Raw genomic sequence first — 18,267 nt, 5'->3', positions numbered from 1 at the left:
ACACTAAACTAACTAATAAGTATTGAAAATAAAAGCAATAAAGAAAAACAAAAACAAAAATCCAGAAATCTAACTCTAGCACGAAGAAGTAAAGGACAGTAATAGAAGTGCTGGAAATTGAAGGGCAACAGGGAAGACAAGTGCTGGAAAATAAAGGGTAGTGCTGAATGTAAATGCAAGCATAGAAGTTTTATTTAACCAGAATGGAAAGAACAACTGAACTTGCAAACTGTACTTCACTAACCGGACTGAAATCAAATTCACAGCTTATTCACAAGCAACATTTAAAAATCAGAAGAATGCAGTTTCAGCAACAAAAGATCATGCTACATAACTGGAATTTAATAAAATAATTAACAGCAACTACCCAGTCCTGACTTATCTTTTCTTCCTAATCTCATAACAGTGAAGGGATTGCCAGCGTACCTTGACCAGAAATATCCTTGATCAGAGAAGCTAGACAGATTTTGTACCTTCAGAAGCTATATAAAATGGTTTTATTCAATTCAAAATGTCAAAAGTGATCTCAAATGTTCGTATTAAACTCTTTCATAGTATTGGATGAACCGATGAAGGTTTATGATTGTTCTTTCACTGAAAGGTTCTTCTATTTTGCAAGACAACAAAAATAAAAATAGAACAGAAACAAACAAATAAACAAAAGTAGATAAAGAAACCACCAAAAAGAGACATGAATTTTGGCTGAAACAGAACATCCATAAGAAAAAATGTGACCAATATCGATCAAGCTACTGGTGTACAACCTAGGCTTCTTAGCCGAAAAAGCTAACTGTAGGCCATATCAATCAAGCTACTGGCATACAACCTATGGGCTTCTTAACCAAAAAAGCTAGAAACAACGTCAATTAGCTTTTGATTGAAAGGTAATTGTAGCTTCAAAGTCAAAGGGGAAGTTTCTTCTCATATGAAGTATTCAAATTAAGACTAGGTCTGGAAATCAAGACATTTGCAAATGAAACTTAATATTGATTTCTTTTTCGAAGAACAGGGGAAGGTCAGCTTGTTATGAAGTTAGAAGTTTCTCTCTCAAATCCACTCTCGTTCCATTCGGGGGCAGAAGGGGTAGGGGCTGATAAAATATTGCATTGTATTCAATCCCCTGTACATTTTTCTTCAAATCTATGGATAACTCGTCAGCATCAAACACAATCCAATTATGTGTTGAAATTCCAAGTCCCCTCCACCGTTTTCTAGCAGCAACAAGCCACAAAGTTATTCGTGGATCAACTCAATGCTAGAAGAAGAACTAAATTCACAGTAGGTGAGCACATCAGTTGCTTGAGGTCATCGATACAGCCACTACAATATCGTCCCCTGCAATGTGACAACTGTACTTCTATCTTTAAGGGAAAAATCTACAATTGCGCAAAATCAATACAAATAGAGGAAGATAATGAAGAGAATGATGACACCCTCATCCCAGACAATATGACTCCACTCAGATATCCATTAAGTTCTCCAGCCTGATAACTAAGCTTGGCATAAGGGGAACTTTTCTTACAGTCTCTTCAATATACGATATGAATATTGTGTACTAAGAAAAACATCTCTTAAGTACTACATATGAAAAAGTTCTGAGATTAAAATGTAATGAAGCCTCGGTATGGAGTTCAAATTTCAGAAGTCACCCAGTTGGTCCAGTTGTCCTACAGTAATTGCTTTACCAGCTAAATGACAATATTCATGGGAAAATGGTGTCATTTGATATGTACTACAGGGGCTGCTTGTGTTAAATAATTGGATATATGTCAAGAATCAAAACGCAAAAAGAAACAATGTTAATGTCTCAATATATTCAGTAAGAAGAAGTTATTGATAATCAAGTGACATAATTAATTACTGCAGGCATGCTTACCTTTTGAAATAAAAGAAATCAGTGCATCATTGGGACAGCACACCGTGTACAAGAGCTTCTGCAGTTGAAGTCCCAAGCATCAGCACATTTGATACCAGAGTTGGCCATGAGTTCATAAATGTCGTCTTTGAAAAGCTAGAAACTCCTCAAGAAACGTCCCAAGCATCAGCGCATTTGATACCAGAGTTGGGCAGGAGTTCGTAAATGTCGTCTTTGAAAAGCTAGAAACTCCTCAATAAACCAAGACCAAGTGAATCAAAAGCTAATTACAACATTGTAGATGACCACCATCATTCCATATTTGAATTTTTTTTCACAAAATAGAAATCGGATTAATATTAATCCATTAGATATGAATTTTTGAAGAAGGCAATATATATCCTTGTCTCACGTGACGTGTCCTCTCATTAAGATGAAAATACCAAGTAACATCTGTTGCTTTCTTTCTTTCTTTTTCTTTGGTAAGTGGCTGTTGCTTCCGTTCATTAGTAGTAACAAGTTCTATTTTTAGAAGGGACCAAGGACAGTGACAATGGAGGAAAAGATAAAATGTGAAACGGAAAAAGGAAAGCAAGGACCTATCATAAAGTGAGAGATCAAGAACCGAAAGCAAAAATGAAATCTTTCACCCAACTACGCTGACCGGTGCTATAGGCATACAAAAAAAAAAAAAAAATTAGGAAGGAAAAATAACTGATAACTCAGGCCCCACAAAGGGTGTTTGACTTGGTTGCAGTTCATTCTCAAAGAAATAATATCACAAATGAAAGAACATTATAAGAATCTGTCAATGTGTGACCACTAAGATGGTGACAATAGTAACATTATCTAATTCTAAGAGAAAGTCTATATATATATATATATATATATATAGTCTTGCTTGGCAATGAATTATTTTCTAAGAGATGAAATACTCCATGTAACCAGAGAAAAAGGTCATCCACAATAATTTTGCATTCATTCCGGATATATACAAAGGAAAATATATTCTATCCTCAACTAAAAGCTAAAAATTGAGAAGTCTAAAACAGCTCAACATGTGTTTGAAGATAGGACAGGGCCACCACATATATGCCCATACAAACTCCACAGAATCAAACACATCTATTAGGCATTTTGGCCAAATTAGCAAGGAGTAAACATTATGTTCAACCATAATCACAACAAAGAGAGAATCGAACCCATCTATTATAGCCATTTCGGCCAAATTTGCAAGGAGTAACCATTATGTTCAACCATGATCACAACAAAGAAAGAATCAAACAAAACTGTTAGGCATTTCGGCCAAATTTGCAAGGAGTAACCATTATGTTCAACCATGATCACAACAAAGAAAGAAAGAATCGAACACTTCTATTAGGCATTTCGGCCAAATTAGCAAGGAGTAACCATTATGTTCAACCATGATCACAACAAAGAAAGAATCGAACACGTCTATTAGACATTTCGGCCAAAATTTGCAAGGAGTAACCATTATGTTCAACCATGATCACAACAAAGAAAGAATCGAACACGTCTACTAGACATTTCGGCCAAAATTTGCAAGGAGTAACCATTATGTTCAACCATGATCACAAAAAATAAAGAATCGAACACGTCTATTAAGCATTCGGCCATATTTGCAAGGAGTAACCATTATGTTAAAAGATACAAGAAAACCAATGAAGAAGGGGGAAGCTGAGGGAAAAACATAGTCAATAAATATAATTTTCATTAATTTCATACTGAACATGAAAGAATGAGAAACAATAATCAAGAAGGAAAAAAAATAAGTAAACCATGCAAATTGATTGCAAATATTACTAAATTATGCCAATCAAATTTACAACAAAATAGGCAAGACTATAACCCAGTGAGAAGAAACAAGAGGTGTCCTCCAGAATTTTCTTCTCTGCTATTTTCACCCGAAGCAATGCACCAAATCGTACAAAAACTATTATATACCAATCCAATTTAGCAACGGTAAATGATAATACCCACATTATCATTTTTGGTCATTAGGGCAATCTCTTGCAAAATGTCCTTCTTCCCCACAATTATAACATGCCCCGCCGCCGCCGCGTCCGCCGCCACGTCCGCCGTATCCTCCATTCCTGCCGCCGCCGCCACCACCACCCTGATAGCAATCCCTCGCTAGATGCCCAATTCGCCCACAATTATAGCACTCTCCTCCTCTGCCACCACTACCGCCGCCGCCGTAGCCGCCTCTCCGACCACCCCTCCCATACTCGCCAGCATACCCCTCGTCGAACCTCCCGAAACCACCCCTACCCCTCCCGCCGTAACCCACTCTTCCTCTTCCTCCCCCTCCTCCGCCTCCACCGCCGCGAAAGGCGCCGCCTCCACGCCCACCGTACGGACGGCGAGATCCTGCCACACCCACCACGTCGACGGCTTTGGTGCGGCCATCTTCGCCGGTGTCGACGACGAACTCGACCCGCTGGCCCTCCCGGAGGGTCCGGAAGCCTTCAGATCGGATCTCCGTCTGGTGGACGAAGAGATCGTCGCCGCCGTCGTCGGGAGACACGAAGCCGAACCCCTTTTGGCCACTGAACCACTTGACGGTCCCAGTGGATCTGTTCGCCTCAGCCATCGGTGACAACTGCTTCGCCAAGCTTCTAGAAGATTCCCCTTTGTCACCAAATGTTCTAGAAGCTTCTGTTTCAGAAGATTTACCTTATCTTCTTTGTTCTGAGGGGACTGGAGTTGTGGCAGACTGAGTGACATTGGAGAGGAGCTTCTTTAGAAGAATTTGCTGTTTCTGTGAGTGGGGACCACATGCTTGAGGTGATCGGACGGTGGAAGATTGGATTAGAGAAATGCATGTTGGGATCTACGGTTGAGACGCGTTGGTTACTTTATCCCCTTGGGGTTTGGTTGAAATTCGATGTTGCATCATAGATATATATAATATGTACTACTACAATTTGTATAATACAAATGAACAATATATCAATATATCCTATTACGTAGTATAATATATATATATATATGTACTTTCCCGTTGAGGCCCAGATTTGGATTGGACTGAATTTCTCTGGGCTAATATCTTCTAGCAAAATTTAGAAATTAAAGCCCAAACTACTTAACGTCTGGGTTGGCCATGGTTGATGCAGTAGTACTTGTACGGAGTGTGAATAATTTTGGTAAAATGACACTCTCCCATTGGGCTATAATGAAAACACTCTCACAATGGGCTCACATATCATATCCACGGGTAAACGAGTAAGAATCGGACCGGATTATGCTTGATCCGATTCGGGTTCAATAAAATTATTTTTTATTCTAATATTATACGATAATTGATAGATTAATTATAAATAAATTTATATTTAATTTTGTTATAAGTTGAATATTTGATAATTCAATAGATTAATTATAAATAAATTTATATTTAATTTTGTTATTAGCTTGATATTCGATCCAGTAACCCAATTGAGTAGTTATAGATTGATCCACTTGCATAACTGTTTCACTTATCCATGGCATTTTGATTTATAATTTTAATTGTTTTATCCTCTTGTGTCATTTTAATAGCAGATTTTAGATGTCACCAATGTACAAAGGTTGACTTTTTTGGTATAAAAATTTGGACGGTTGGCATCACTTTTTTTTTGGTTAATCGGGGTGGCATCACTTGTTACCTAGAAACAGCGGTAAATTTTAAAAATAAATAATAAAATAATACAAATAGAATACTTTAAAAAATAATATCTTGAAATTAATTTTTTTTTCTTCTTCTACACGACAGGGACACATATGACATAGACATGACAATAACACGTTTGTGATAATTTTGTAATTTTTTTTAAAGAATAAAATTCAATACAATTTAAAATATATTATGAAATAATTAAAAATTTAATATAAAATTAAAAAAAAAAAAAAACAAAAACAAAAATAATAAACATCTACTTCTAAACTTTGAATTGATGATTTCATTCATGATTGTAGGAATAAAATGAGTAAAAAATTATTATTTTATATTTATAATAATATATTATATTATTATTATTTGTAAATGTCTCACAAGAGCAAGTGAGGTCATCCACTTCTGTTTTCAACTTTTCATGTTTGCTGATCATATAAATGTATAGAATTGTTTCTTCTATAATCAGATATATGCAGGTGACTAATGTGTGACATGTTTCTCCGTGCAGGAGACTAGTTTCCGCATTAATTCGTGCTCTTGTCTCCCACCACTTAAATTTTATGTCCTCAAACAGCAAAATTTAGAGTTCCAAAATATTGGCGGACAGCTAGAAGCATCATCATGACTATAAATTCTGTTGCTGTTTGAGGACATAAAATTTGAAATTGCCATGTAAGATTTTGGTTGAATTATCTCTCTAATCATGACCTTAAAGAAGCTGAATTACTTGGTATTGTTGTTATCAACGCCCAACCACCCAAGAAAAAAAGGAAAATGCATTGAATAGCTGTTTTAGATTGAAACTGATGGATGTGATCCAACATTATACAAGACTTGATTGCAGTTAACCCTTTTGTGGTAAATAATATTAATTGCCCATTATTTAGAGAAATATATCATTGAATTGAAAATATATCTAAATGGTCAACAAAACCATTTTAACGAAGAGGGGTATGCTGAATTTTTTTTAATAGGTCACGGAAGTAATGGAATGGAATATTCATTCCAATTATTCATTTATTCGGTATGAAATGTAAAGTGGGAATGACTATTTTTTTTATTTATGAAATTGACCATTCTATTTCCAAATATTTTTTTTTGAAAAAAATCAAGTTCCCTTGTGTTCCAAACTCAAAAACCACTGCCAACACCGCCACCTCCACCACCATTGTCGCCACCTTCCGCTGCCACCACCACTACCTCCACTTTCTTGCATCACTGCCACCATTGTCGTCACCTTCCAGGACCGCCACCTCCACCACCAGACCGTTGTCGCCATCACAACCACCACCACCTCCACTTCTTTCTACCATCGCCACCACCACCACCTTCCGCCACCATCATTACCACCGTCGCCATTGCCACACCACTGCCATCGCCTTTCACACCATTGCACGAATGCCGCTGCGGCTGCCACTGCCACTGCCTTCCACAACACCACTTACACCACCACCTTCCTCCAACCCTACCACCATCTTCCAACACCACCACACCTCATTTCACCTCCACTGCCAGCATTTATATATATATATATATGTATATATATACTCTCTATGTCCCAAAAAAGATATTCTGTTTGGGAAACCGTGACAAAAAGATGTATTAGTGGGCTAGCATAGGGAAGGGGAAGGGGAGCTTTTTAGAAAGAAAAAAATAATTTGAGGGGGACACTATGTAATTATATACAAATTATATATAAATATATATATTAACGTCCCCCTGGGCCAAGCTGGCTCGGTCCCTGTCTTTACCATCATTCAACCACTCCTCTCCCTGTAATAAATTCTCACAAATGCCGTGGGATGCTTGACAAATATGTGTTGCTTTCTTCTTCTTTTTTCAACACAAGAATACATTACTGTAAAATGTAGTACATAGGTTAGACATCTCTATCAATATTACATCGACCACCACAAAACATACGAATCTGCCACATAAGGCAGTCACTAATACTATTAAAGCAACAAATGATTGTATCCGGCACTGCCCAGGCTGTTATTTGGGGTAGTTGCGACTCTGAAGGTAACTTGTACTATAATTGTTCCTTTAATTTATGTTGGTTGTTTTTTTTATTTATTGAAAAAAAATAAAAATCTCCTGTTAGTTCAGTGTTATAAATTTGCTTTAAAGGTTGGTGCTCCATAATAAAAGTAACGTACGGTTTACACAACAGATGTAAAGCATTAGGAAATACTGTATATAATATTGGGGATCTGAGAGTGTTTTGAGAGTTTCTATCAGACCAAACAGCTTTCGCAGTAAATACCTTGTCATCCCCAGATTCGATTCTGTTGCATGTTTGTCACGTATATACACATTAGGTAAATTATTTGAAATGTATAATCATATGATGCTTCTTATCAAGTTTCATGGCCGCCTTATGCTTTAATATTGGCATCTTCTAATTTATTTTTATTTTTATTGTTGTTGTTGCTGCTGCTGTTCTTGGCAATTATATGATGCTTGTGAAATTACTGGATTGCAGTTCAGGATTGAAATTAGTGGATATAATTTAATTTATATGTATATTTGAGTGTGTTTGTGTAGCTTCTGTATGAATACACAAGGTACTAACTTTTTCATGGAACTTTTTCTTAGGTTGACAAGGTATTTACTGCAGAAGCTCTTTGGTCTTGGAATTGTTGGTGCCACAGGAACCAGAGTTCTATATACCTTAATCTCCCTTCTAGTATGCTCCCTCTCTCTCACACACTCTTACAGAGTTAGAAACAAAGCTCACAAATACACAAACGTTGCGTTTTGAACTAAATTTTCTCCAATCCCAAATTCAATTCGCCAATTGAGTGCTCCCAAACATAGCATAAAAGAATATCTTTGCCTATGAAACTAGATTTTGAACATGTTGGTTAGGAGTAAACATGCTCTAGTACTGTATGAATTGTTTCACTCCTGTTGGATTATTCATGTGTGAATACATATTCGACTGGTTATTAATTCAGATATTTGATCCGATAATCCGATCTGTTGAGGGTAAGAGAATTTTAGACAGTTGGTGATAGCATTTTGATACCTATTGGAATTCTCAACTGTGATAGAATTTTAGAAAGTTGGTGAACCATGCATCCCAACACTAATAATAGCATTTTGATACCTATTGAATTCTCATCTGTATTAAAATTTTAAAAAGTCGGTGAATCATGCATCTCAGCATTAAAAAGTCTATACTTCAAAAAAAAAATTTTTACTCCAATTTAGATGTGCACACACATATATGTTTTATAAAACTCTCTCTCTTTATTTTTGAGAAATGTACCTCTTCCTTCTAATCAGATAAAAAAACTGGAAAATTTCCCTCTAAACTCTTCTTTCTATCTCCTTTTTTTAAATGCAGATAAATAAATGACTATGATTAGCCTCCATAGAAGTCGAACACAATTCAGCAATGGGAAATTTATGAGAAGGTCACGACCACCCTCAAAGCTTCCCAAAGTTTTGCAGGATATCGTCGATGCCACTTTGATCTCTCATAGGTTTATTCCTTTTCCTTGTATTAACTTGAAGGTTTTTCTTGTATTTTAATGAATTTTGTTTTTTATTATTTTTTTATTATTCTGTTTGGCATATAAGAATTCATGGGCAAAAGGAAACAAAATCAAAATCTTGTTTATACTCATTAGGTAAATTATTTGAAGTGGTTCATCTGTATTTTATCATCCACCACCAGATTCTACTTCCAATATGGTACTATATGATGCTTCTTTGTCAGTTTCATGGTCTTCTTGTGCTTTAATATTGGCATCCTCAATTTTGTTGTTGTTGTTGTTGTTGTTGTTCTCGACAATTTTAGGAATTTTAAAAAGATCATATGCTTGTGAAATTAATGGATTGCAGTTCAGGATTGAAATTAGTGGATATATTTAATTTATATGGATATTTGTGCCTTGATCTTCCTTCTAATATGGTCTCTCTCTCTCACACACACACACACATACTTGCAGAGTTAGAAACACAGCTAGCATACTCACAAATACTCTAAAAGAATGTCTTATTCACAACTGTATGAATTATGTTTAGATGTTTACTGTGTCCTTGCTATCCCATCAGTTTACATATGTCTTGTTAGGTTGGTGATTTGGTTGAGTGATTATGTTAATTAACCTAATTTGAGCTAGATAATGATTGATATAGAAACATTGCACTTTTATATTTATATATAATTAAGGCTACACAACACAAGTAGTAGCATTCATTTCATGTATTGATGGTTAATTGAAATTGTAGCCAGGGGGTTCTGGATGCCTATGGGAACTAGAACATTTGAACACGTTGGTTAGAAGTAAACATGCTCTAGTGTATGAATTGTTTCACTCCTCGATGGATTATTCATGAATGAATGCATATCCTATTTGTTATTAATCCGGATAATTGATCTGATAATCTGACCTGTTTGGTGTTATTTTTTGCTAAAAAAATTTAATTTCAAAAAGAGATTAGCACACAATGATTAGAGAGAGAAGCTGGGATGATAAATAAAATATGTACAGAAAATAGAAAAAAAATATATGACTTTTTATTAAAGGAAAATTCAATAAAGAGAGACAAAATAGAGAGAGGGAAGAAGAAATAATAATGATAAAGAACCTTCTAATAATATTCAAAGTATTATATATTATAGTATTAGATAATATAATTATAGCATATTATATATTATATCATGTTGGATCATATTATTATCTGATTCTTTGTTTTTAGCTAACAGATTGTTCAGATTGGATTTGGATCAAAATTTGATTCATTGACAAATCTAGTGGGAAGTAGATGAGAGTAGTAGATGAGAAGGTGTTTCGTACTCGGGAGCTAGTTGGCCTTGTGTCAGCTTAGCAACTTGAATGTGCTAATTCATGGTGACCTCAGTCAATCCAAGTAGGATTAATTAGGGCTGTAAGTTGGGGTGGCCCAACCAAGGCCAATCCCAAGCCAACCTCAACTCGAATCGAGTTTGATTGGACCAGCTCGAATTGTACCCAACATGAGTTATAGTCATAACCCAAACCAAATATTTTCAGACGGATCGGGTCAGTTGTTCTTTATGAGTATTGTGTGCGATATTTCAAGTTGGTTCATTCTTGATGGGGTGGTTTGGCCTTGTTTTCAAAAGGGATATTGCGGAAGTTTCAGATTTTTGTAGCCGTTGGACTGACAACTGGTTACTTGGGATGCCTTAATCTTTTAGCAATAGGAATAAAAGAATGCGTGACACCAATGTGTGAAGGCCAATGGGCTTTTGTTTTCCTCGGCTTTATTGTAGGTAATGCAACATTTTGAATTATTTGAGGGTACGAAGAATCTGGCAAATGATGAGTACATAATGTGAATATTAATTTTATCTGCTTAATCTCCTGCTTGGTCCCTCTAAGAATCTAGCTCATTCAATGAAGTGTTCTTTTATATATATATATATATTCTCATATCTGTTTTGCTGGCTATTCCATAATTATTGGGATCAAGTCAGCCAAGGGTTTGGGGTGGCTTCTCGAAAGATTAAACACAAGTCCAGAACATGGCATCTCTAACTCCAAAAGCAATTGCAATATGAACAGAAAGCGTCACTTGGCAGTTGGGCTTGTTATGGGGTGTGACCGTGTGAGTGCGACTTTACTGAAGAAAGAGTTCTGACAGTGGCAGCATTTGATCGAGCTCAGCTGCGGATGGCTTGCATGTGTGGATAAGGTGGTGGTTAGCTCGACTCAATGGCCATGGTTTTAGGACGAGCAGACTTGTTGAAATGGATTCCTTTTGGGACTCTAATCGCCAATGTTTCTGCATGCAGCTTGTGTAATAAGCCTGGTTGTCCTAATCACCCCCTAATCCACACATGCAAGCCAAGCGCAAGTGAGCTCGATCGATCCAATGCTGCCACATACTGTCAAAACTCTTTCTTCACTAAAGCCTACTCACACCCCATAATAAGCCTAGTGTTACCCTAGGCGAACTTTAAATGCGAGGCCTTTTATACGCAAGGTTTGCCTCCTTTGTAACTTGGTCAACGAAACCCATGATCATTTCTTCTTTGCTTGCACCTACACAAGACCAATCTGGATCCATCTTCAACAAATAGCTAGATTCCGTGCTCCACCCTCGTCATGGTCCGATTTCGTCCTTTGGGCCTCCCATCGTTGGGCAAGAAGGGATGTGAGAAATTCAGTGAGGAAGCTCGTGCTCTCCACCACCGTCAATAAAATCTGGATGGAGCGAAACAACAGAGTTTTCATGAATCAGAGAAACTCACAAATGGTGGTCTTAAAGCAAATCACAGACATGGTTAGACAAAAATTACTTTCAACCATCATCAAGTACTCACCTTTTGCAGGAAAACTGGTGCTGGATTGGGAACTACGAGCGTCGATGCTGAGACCACCGGCGGAACCCTCAGACGGAGCAGCTTAGGGCTATGGCTTCTGTAAATGATAGCCCTTGAACATTCACCGGATTGATTGCAAGTTTTGACAGGGATAGTCTCTTATTTGCCCTAGGCTAAACGCTGTCACCGCTTCTGTGTTGGGCTAGGCCGAGTGATAGGCTTTTGTTGGATATTTTGTTGGGCCTGTCCACTAATCGTGGCCGGCCTTTATTTTGGCAACTTTGTAAAGTTTTACCATTTATACAATACTTACCTTCCAAAAAAATTTTTATAAGTGTAAATTTTTTATTAAGATGAGATGATTAGTACATAAAATATATGGAGGAGTGCTAATTGCAGTCGAGCAAACGACTGTCCATTCATAGTCGCAGTATGGACATAATCGCATTTAGGATTGTTTAGTTTTAAATGCATTAGTTATGTGAATGTATTCTGGAAAAGGAAAAAAATATAGATAAGATAATTCATTCACAAGATATGGATGGATTCGGGAAAAAATAAAAGAAAGAAGAAAAAAAAAAAAAAAAAGTGAGAAAAAAATCCAAAAAGAATAGAAAGAAAGGTATAAAAAAAAAATCGATTATATATTTCTTCCTTTTTTGTTTTTTCCTATATATATATGTTTCTTTTTGTTTTTATTTTTACAACTATCCTTGTATAAATGGATTTTAAGGGAAAAAAAATGAAATAAAAGAAAAGGAAATAATTCATTCACCAAAAAAGAAATATATACATATATAAAACTAATTTTGTATTTAATTCGGTCTTGGTGTTTTGTAAAGAGTATAAGATTCAGTTTACATCAAAAAAACTAAAAAAAAATTATTCAACATAATTTAGTCACAAAAATCAAAATTCAACTTCATATTAAAGTAAATATGAACGTCTTGCATTTTGAGCTGCATAATTATCGATTAAAATGTTATAATCAAGTTTCTACAACGTATCTTTTTCAATAGATATCATAGTCAAACCATTCAATCTCACTTGTGACATAGTCGACTACAGGTAAGATTTGATTAATTTTATCGTCGAAAAACTTGATACAACTTTAACTGGGATAGTCAATAATACTCTATATTCAATCCAAGCATTTGAAAAACAATAAACTAGCCTAAAAAGCAAGGGAAAGGCACAAATTTAGTATGAAAAATTTAGTACGAAAAAGATTATTTATGCTTAGTTACTCACCGGTAAGTAGGGTGAAATTACTCACCCCTATGTGGTCCAATAACAAAATAACATATCACATTTAATAATAAAATAATCTACATCTAAAAACACTATATACATTTATTTGATGGTTGATCCGAGAAAGCAGAGAAATGTATGAATTATTTTATTATTAAAGGTGGTGTGTTATTTTATTATTGGATCACATAGGGGTGAGTAGCTTCACCCTATTCATCTATGAATAACTAAGCATTGTCCTTTTAGAAAATATTAGACCATCTCCAATGCAAAATGCCATTTTTGCGTGCCATATCTATATTTTGAAAGGAGATACAATGTCAAAATGTTATATTTTAGCAATTCTGTTCCAATGGTGCATTTCATTTAAAACGCTATTTTTTAGCAATTCTACTCCAATGGTGCATTTCATTCAAAATGCTATTTTTTGACACCACAATCATTATTTTTCAACTACCCTTCCCAACTACAATTTTCAACAACCAATTTTTTTTTTTTTTTTTTTTTTTGAGTATTTGTATTCTATTTAGCTTATTTGCCTTATTAAAAATAAATAAATAAAAACAATGACATCTATATATATATATAAATTTGTGTGTGTGTGTGTGTGTGTATAATGTGTAGAAAGTGGATAGATTCGGTAAATTGGGTTTCAAAATACATGTGTAGTTTTACTGGAAACACAACTTAACTTTCTTCCTAGACATTGAATTTTTGGTGATTCACACAATAGTTAAGAATTGAGAACTAGATCCACGTATGGGCAACCTGGAACCCAACCCAAGTTGGTAACCCTTGGGCTAAGGGAAAGGCACAAATTTAGCAGAAAAATGATTATTCAACCAAATCCTTGGGCTAAGGGAAGGTTCTAGAAGCTTTTGTTTCAAAAAGTTATAGAAGCTTTTTTTTTATATTTTATATTTTTGGCTTATAAGTGACATTGCCCAACCCACATGGTGTTGACATGTTTGATGCAGTGGTACAGATTGTGAATAATTTTTGTTTAATGGACTTTTAAGTAATCTTGTGTACAAGAGCATTATAGGCTCATTGTTACAAATTGTGGGCTCCACATTATTAATGCATTCGCACTAATGCATTCGCAGTGCAAATGCACTTGCATTTTGAATATACAAATTGGATGGCAACTTGCATCCGTAATTATAGCCCCAAATACTTAATTTCGAAGGAAGCTGTGCGTGTGCGTGTGCGTGTGCGTGTGAGATTGGTGTGTGAGTACCATTTATATGTCGAAGCAAGAATACATCAGCTCTCTTATAAAATATTTTCCCCGTGCTCACAAAATGCAAGTTGCCATCCAATGTGTAACAATGAGCATATTAATGCATTCGCACTAATGCATGAGCAGTGCAAATGCATCTGCATTGTGTGTGCGCGTGTGAGATTGGTGTGAAGCTGTGTGTGTGCGTGTGAGATTGGTGTGTGAGTACCATTTATACGTGGAAGTAAGAATTGAATACATCAGCTCTCTTATAAAATATTTTCCCGTACTCACAATATGATCGATTTTATTGCGTTTTATTAAATGAATTATAATTAATTTTATTACTTTTATTATTAAATAATTTACATAGTTAATTTTACTACCTTTATTGTTTAATACTGAATAATGAATAGTAATACAACTCATCCCCGTTAGATTAGAATTATAATAGTTCATATTATATTATTGTTTCACTTAATGCAATTTTATTATTAAGATAAATATTTTTTTTCATAGTATGATAAGTTATGTTCTTATATTGTTATAACATCTAATTATTCTGAAAATGTCAAATTTGACAAAATTAGAATCCGTGGCCCTGGACATTTTCGACAAAAAAAAAATATATATTATTTTAGATTTTGGATGCTCGGATCCGTTAAAGAGTCTTGGAAACACAATTCAGTAAGAAAGTGATGCATCATTATTCATTACCAGATAAGGTGAGTGTCATGGTTTTCATTCGTCGCCAAAACTGAATACCTCATTCAAAGAGATCTACTAAATTTGTAGAAAAATTTGAAAGAAAGATATGATATCAGTAAACAATTATCCTTCCAAAAATTCAAGCTGAATACCTCGAGATCCACTAAATTTGTAAAAAAATTTGAAAGAAAGATATGATATCAGAAAACAATTATCCTTCAAGCTAAATACCTTATTCAAAGAGATCCACTAAATTTGTAGAAAAATTTAAAAGAAAGATATGATATCATAAAACAATTATCCTTCTAAAAATTCAAGCTGATTGGCATTTAAAATTGTGGTTGAATACAACTCTGCCCTATTTTAAATCAGGTTTTATATGGTGATACTATCACTAATGAGCTTGTTTTGGAAAAAAAATTACATTATATTTCACGTCTCAAATGTGTTCTTACAGAGCTATATTCAAAGCTGATATTATATTTAGTTTTGACTTAGCAAAATAATGAATTTTTATTAAGAAATCACCAATCCTGGGCGTGTGCATTTGACCACGGTGATCGAAATGATAATAAATATGATCGTAGAACTAAAAATGATCATAATGACTGATATGATCGTGAAATCATTTTCAGCATCGTCATCATCGTCGTCAGTGTTATCGTGTGGCAGCTATCAATTCTCAATTTCTAACCATTATATTACGAATCGTGGCACCCACATGAAAAAAGTAGATACATCCGGAAAGTAAAAATCCAATGTCAAGATTTTGGTTGCACCATAACAGAATATTTTATATATATATACAGATGGGTGCTTTAGGAACAAAGTGGAAGAAAGTGTCAGATAAGAAAAATGAACAGATATTGAAGGATGTTCATACATGGATATGCTCTTGAGCATGATTGGTAGCCATCTCAATGGAGGAGTCGAGTGGATAGGTTTCTTTAGTTTTCAGAATTTTAATAGAACAAAATTTGTTTTTACCAAAGAGACAAATTATATTTTATAAAATTTAATTATAAAAGTTGTAATTTTCTTTCTTATTTTTTTAAAATTATAAAATTTCAATCAAAAATCTATCAAGGTGGAATATATATATATATATATATATATATATATATAAAAGACTAGTGAACAAAAAAAGAAAAAAAGTAAAGAATAAAGTATAGCCATATATATCTAATCAAGAAGAAAGAAAAAATGAAGACAATTGTTAAAAATAAAGAAAAAAAAATAAAATTAAATATATGTAACAAAAGAAAGAAGGAAGGTTATTAGGTATCAAAAAAAGAAAAAATAGTTTAAAAAGGTAATTTAATTTTAGAATTGAGAATTTATAATCTCGAAAAAACATAAGAAAGTCACATTAATTATAATTTATTTTTCAACCCTGCAGATTTAGCACTCCTCAAAAACTACTTTATCGCACATTACCTACTGTAGATAATTAATTGACACGTGTGTGTAGCAGACAATTGTAAAGGGTCTCTTGAAAGTTCATAAGAGCATCACACGGGCTGGCGGAAGGATCTTTCCGCCTGAACGGCCCAGAAGTGCTCCACGTCTTATGAAAAATGAGTGGACTCACAAAGGATTGATTCGCGGTATTTCGCGAGCCAAGGCCGATCGCAATATATATATATATTTATTTTATTTATTGTCAAAACCGCTTCATTTTTGGAGAGTTTTTTTCTTTAACACCGCCATAAGGTTTTATTTGGCCGCAAGTTTTAAAAAAAAAAAACTAAAAAATATATTATTTTGAGCTTTTTTTTAAAAAAAAAATAAAATTCATATTGTCCAAAAAAATTTTGGCCAAAAATAAATTAAAAAATCTTTTATTTTTGCTTTTTTCCCTTAAAAATCAATTTTTTTACTTTTAAAAAACTCTTAATTTGTTTTTTTTTGGGTTCATAATAGATAATGTATTATTTAAAATTATAATATCAATCCTACTTTTTTTAATAATTTGTAAAGATATTGTTTGATTGAAAAATATTACCGTTGAGAAACAATTTCATCATTTTAATATTAAAAAACTATTACATAATAAAAATTATAGTACACAAAATAAAGCTGTTACAAATATAATCGTTAGGGATATAGCGGTTAGAAATATATCCATTATGAAAAAGTTTAAAAAAAAAATTAATTAGTTAATTAATAAAAAAAAAATTTGAGAGCAAAAATCCGGAGAGCCTGATGGAGTGCCTATTTCAAGAGAGCGAAAGCTGTTGACGTGATTCTTGGAATTGCTGACATGTCTTGGAAAAGCTGAAGTGGCAGTTTTGGAAAGTCAAAATCCGAAGAGGCTGGTGCGGATGCTCTAAGTTCCCTCAACAGTGTTAGAAACGAGATTCATATATTGGGTTCTTAAATGGATTCCCGAGGTCCCGAGGACACTTCGGGAAACTACAATAAAAATTCTTAACAAATATCTATACCGAGATATTTCCTCAGGAATTTTGGAGAAATCCCAACTCGGAATTCCTGTGGTATTTTAAGAATAAATAAGAGGGTACATATTTTTTATTTCCTGTGTTCTATGGTGACCCAAATTTACTGGATCCGAATCGTTAACTGAGTCTTTACCCGAACTCGAAGTCATGCAAGGGTACTATGGTCATTTCATATAAAATTAACACTTTTGGGCTCAACAAGGGCAAAATGATCATTTAACTCAAGTATAATGGCTTATGACCCAAAAGGGTAAAACAGTCATTTGTTAAGGTCATACAATAATTAGAATGAAATTCGGAGATAATACGGTCATTCCGGTAGGTAAAATATAATTAATATATTTTACTGCACGTAGTATATACTAACAACATTAAATGTGATGAGGGGTAAAATAAAACACAAACGGTAAGTAGCAGGAACCGGTCGACTGGTTTGGAACATTCAGTCGACTTGTGAGTAATTCACGTCGATCGATAGGGGTCATTGTAATACCCCTAGTTTTGAAAGGGATATAATTAGAATTTTACTATTTATTTTATTATTTTCATTATTTCTTTTATTATTTTTGGGTGCTTACGTGGCTACATGGTTGGATGGTTTCTTGTTTTTGGGCGATATTTGAATTAATTGAATTTTTTATTTTATTACTTGAATAATTGGACCTATTTGTAATTAATTGAATTGGTTGCGTTAATTTTACTATTGGGTTTAAATTATTATAATTAAGTTACTGAGTTTTTAGCTGTCACCTAAGTGTAGCCGACATAGGTTTT

The 18,267-nt window shown here is 34.3% G+C and overlaps 2 protein-coding genes and 1 long non-coding RNA gene across 6 annotated transcripts in view; 1 reads left to right on the top strand and 2 right to left on the bottom strand.

Annotated features, from left to right (window-relative positions):
- The window catches only part of LOC132273761 (pathogenesis-related thaumatin-like protein 3.5), a 4,152-nt gene extending 3,634 nt beyond the window's left edge, over positions 1 to 518 (bottom strand). Inside the window, exon 1 of one of the 2 annotated variants that reach the window (XM_059774816.1) lies at positions 1 to 518. This exon is cut by the window's left edge and continues 1,242 nt beyond it. The gene's annotated coding sequence lies outside the window, so the exon portion shown is untranslated. The other variant, XM_059774815.1, reaches the window with a different exon arrangement.
- A 3,036-nt stretch (positions 519 to 3,554) lies between these two features.
- Positions 3,555 to 4,819, bottom strand: LOC132273760 (glycine-rich protein 2-like). Its single transcript, XM_059774813.1, has one exon. The coding sequence runs from the start codon at positions 4,467 to 4,469 to the stop codon at positions 3,861 to 3,863; it is 609 nt and encodes a 202-aa protein (XP_059630796.1). The 5' UTR covers positions 4,470 to 4,819; the 3' UTR covers positions 3,555 to 3,860.
- A 2,679-nt stretch (positions 4,820 to 7,498) lies between these two features.
- On the top strand, positions 7,499 to 12,852 carry LOC132273759 (uncharacterized). 3 transcript variants are annotated; one of them, XR_009470241.1, is made up of 4 exons: positions 7,668 to 7,849; positions 8,127 to 8,217; positions 8,881 to 9,019; positions 11,860 to 12,852. It is a non-coding gene; the product is annotated as an uncharacterized LOC132273759 (long non-coding RNA). The 3 variants fall into 3 exon arrangements; XR_009470240.1 differs by lacking the exons at positions 7,668 to 7,849; positions 11,860 to 12,852 and adding an exon at positions 7,499 to 7,550 and having other exon boundaries at positions 8,881 to 9,254; XR_009470239.1 differs by lacking the exon at positions 11,860 to 12,852 and having other exon boundaries at positions 7,667 to 7,849; positions 8,881 to 9,254.
- The last annotated feature ends 5,415 nt before the right edge of the window (positions 12,853 to 18,267 follow it).

Source organism: Cornus florida, unplaced genomic scaffold (genome assembly GCF_030987335.1).
Source record: "Cornus florida cultivar Cherokee Brave unplaced genomic scaffold, ASM3098733v1 CherokeeBrave_3.0.0_Hap2_Chr09, whole genome shotgun sequence".
NCBI lineage: Eukaryota > Viridiplantae > Streptophyta > Magnoliopsida > Cornales > Cornaceae > Cornus > Cornus florida.
This window is presented reverse-complemented; position numbering and strand designations above follow the sequence as displayed.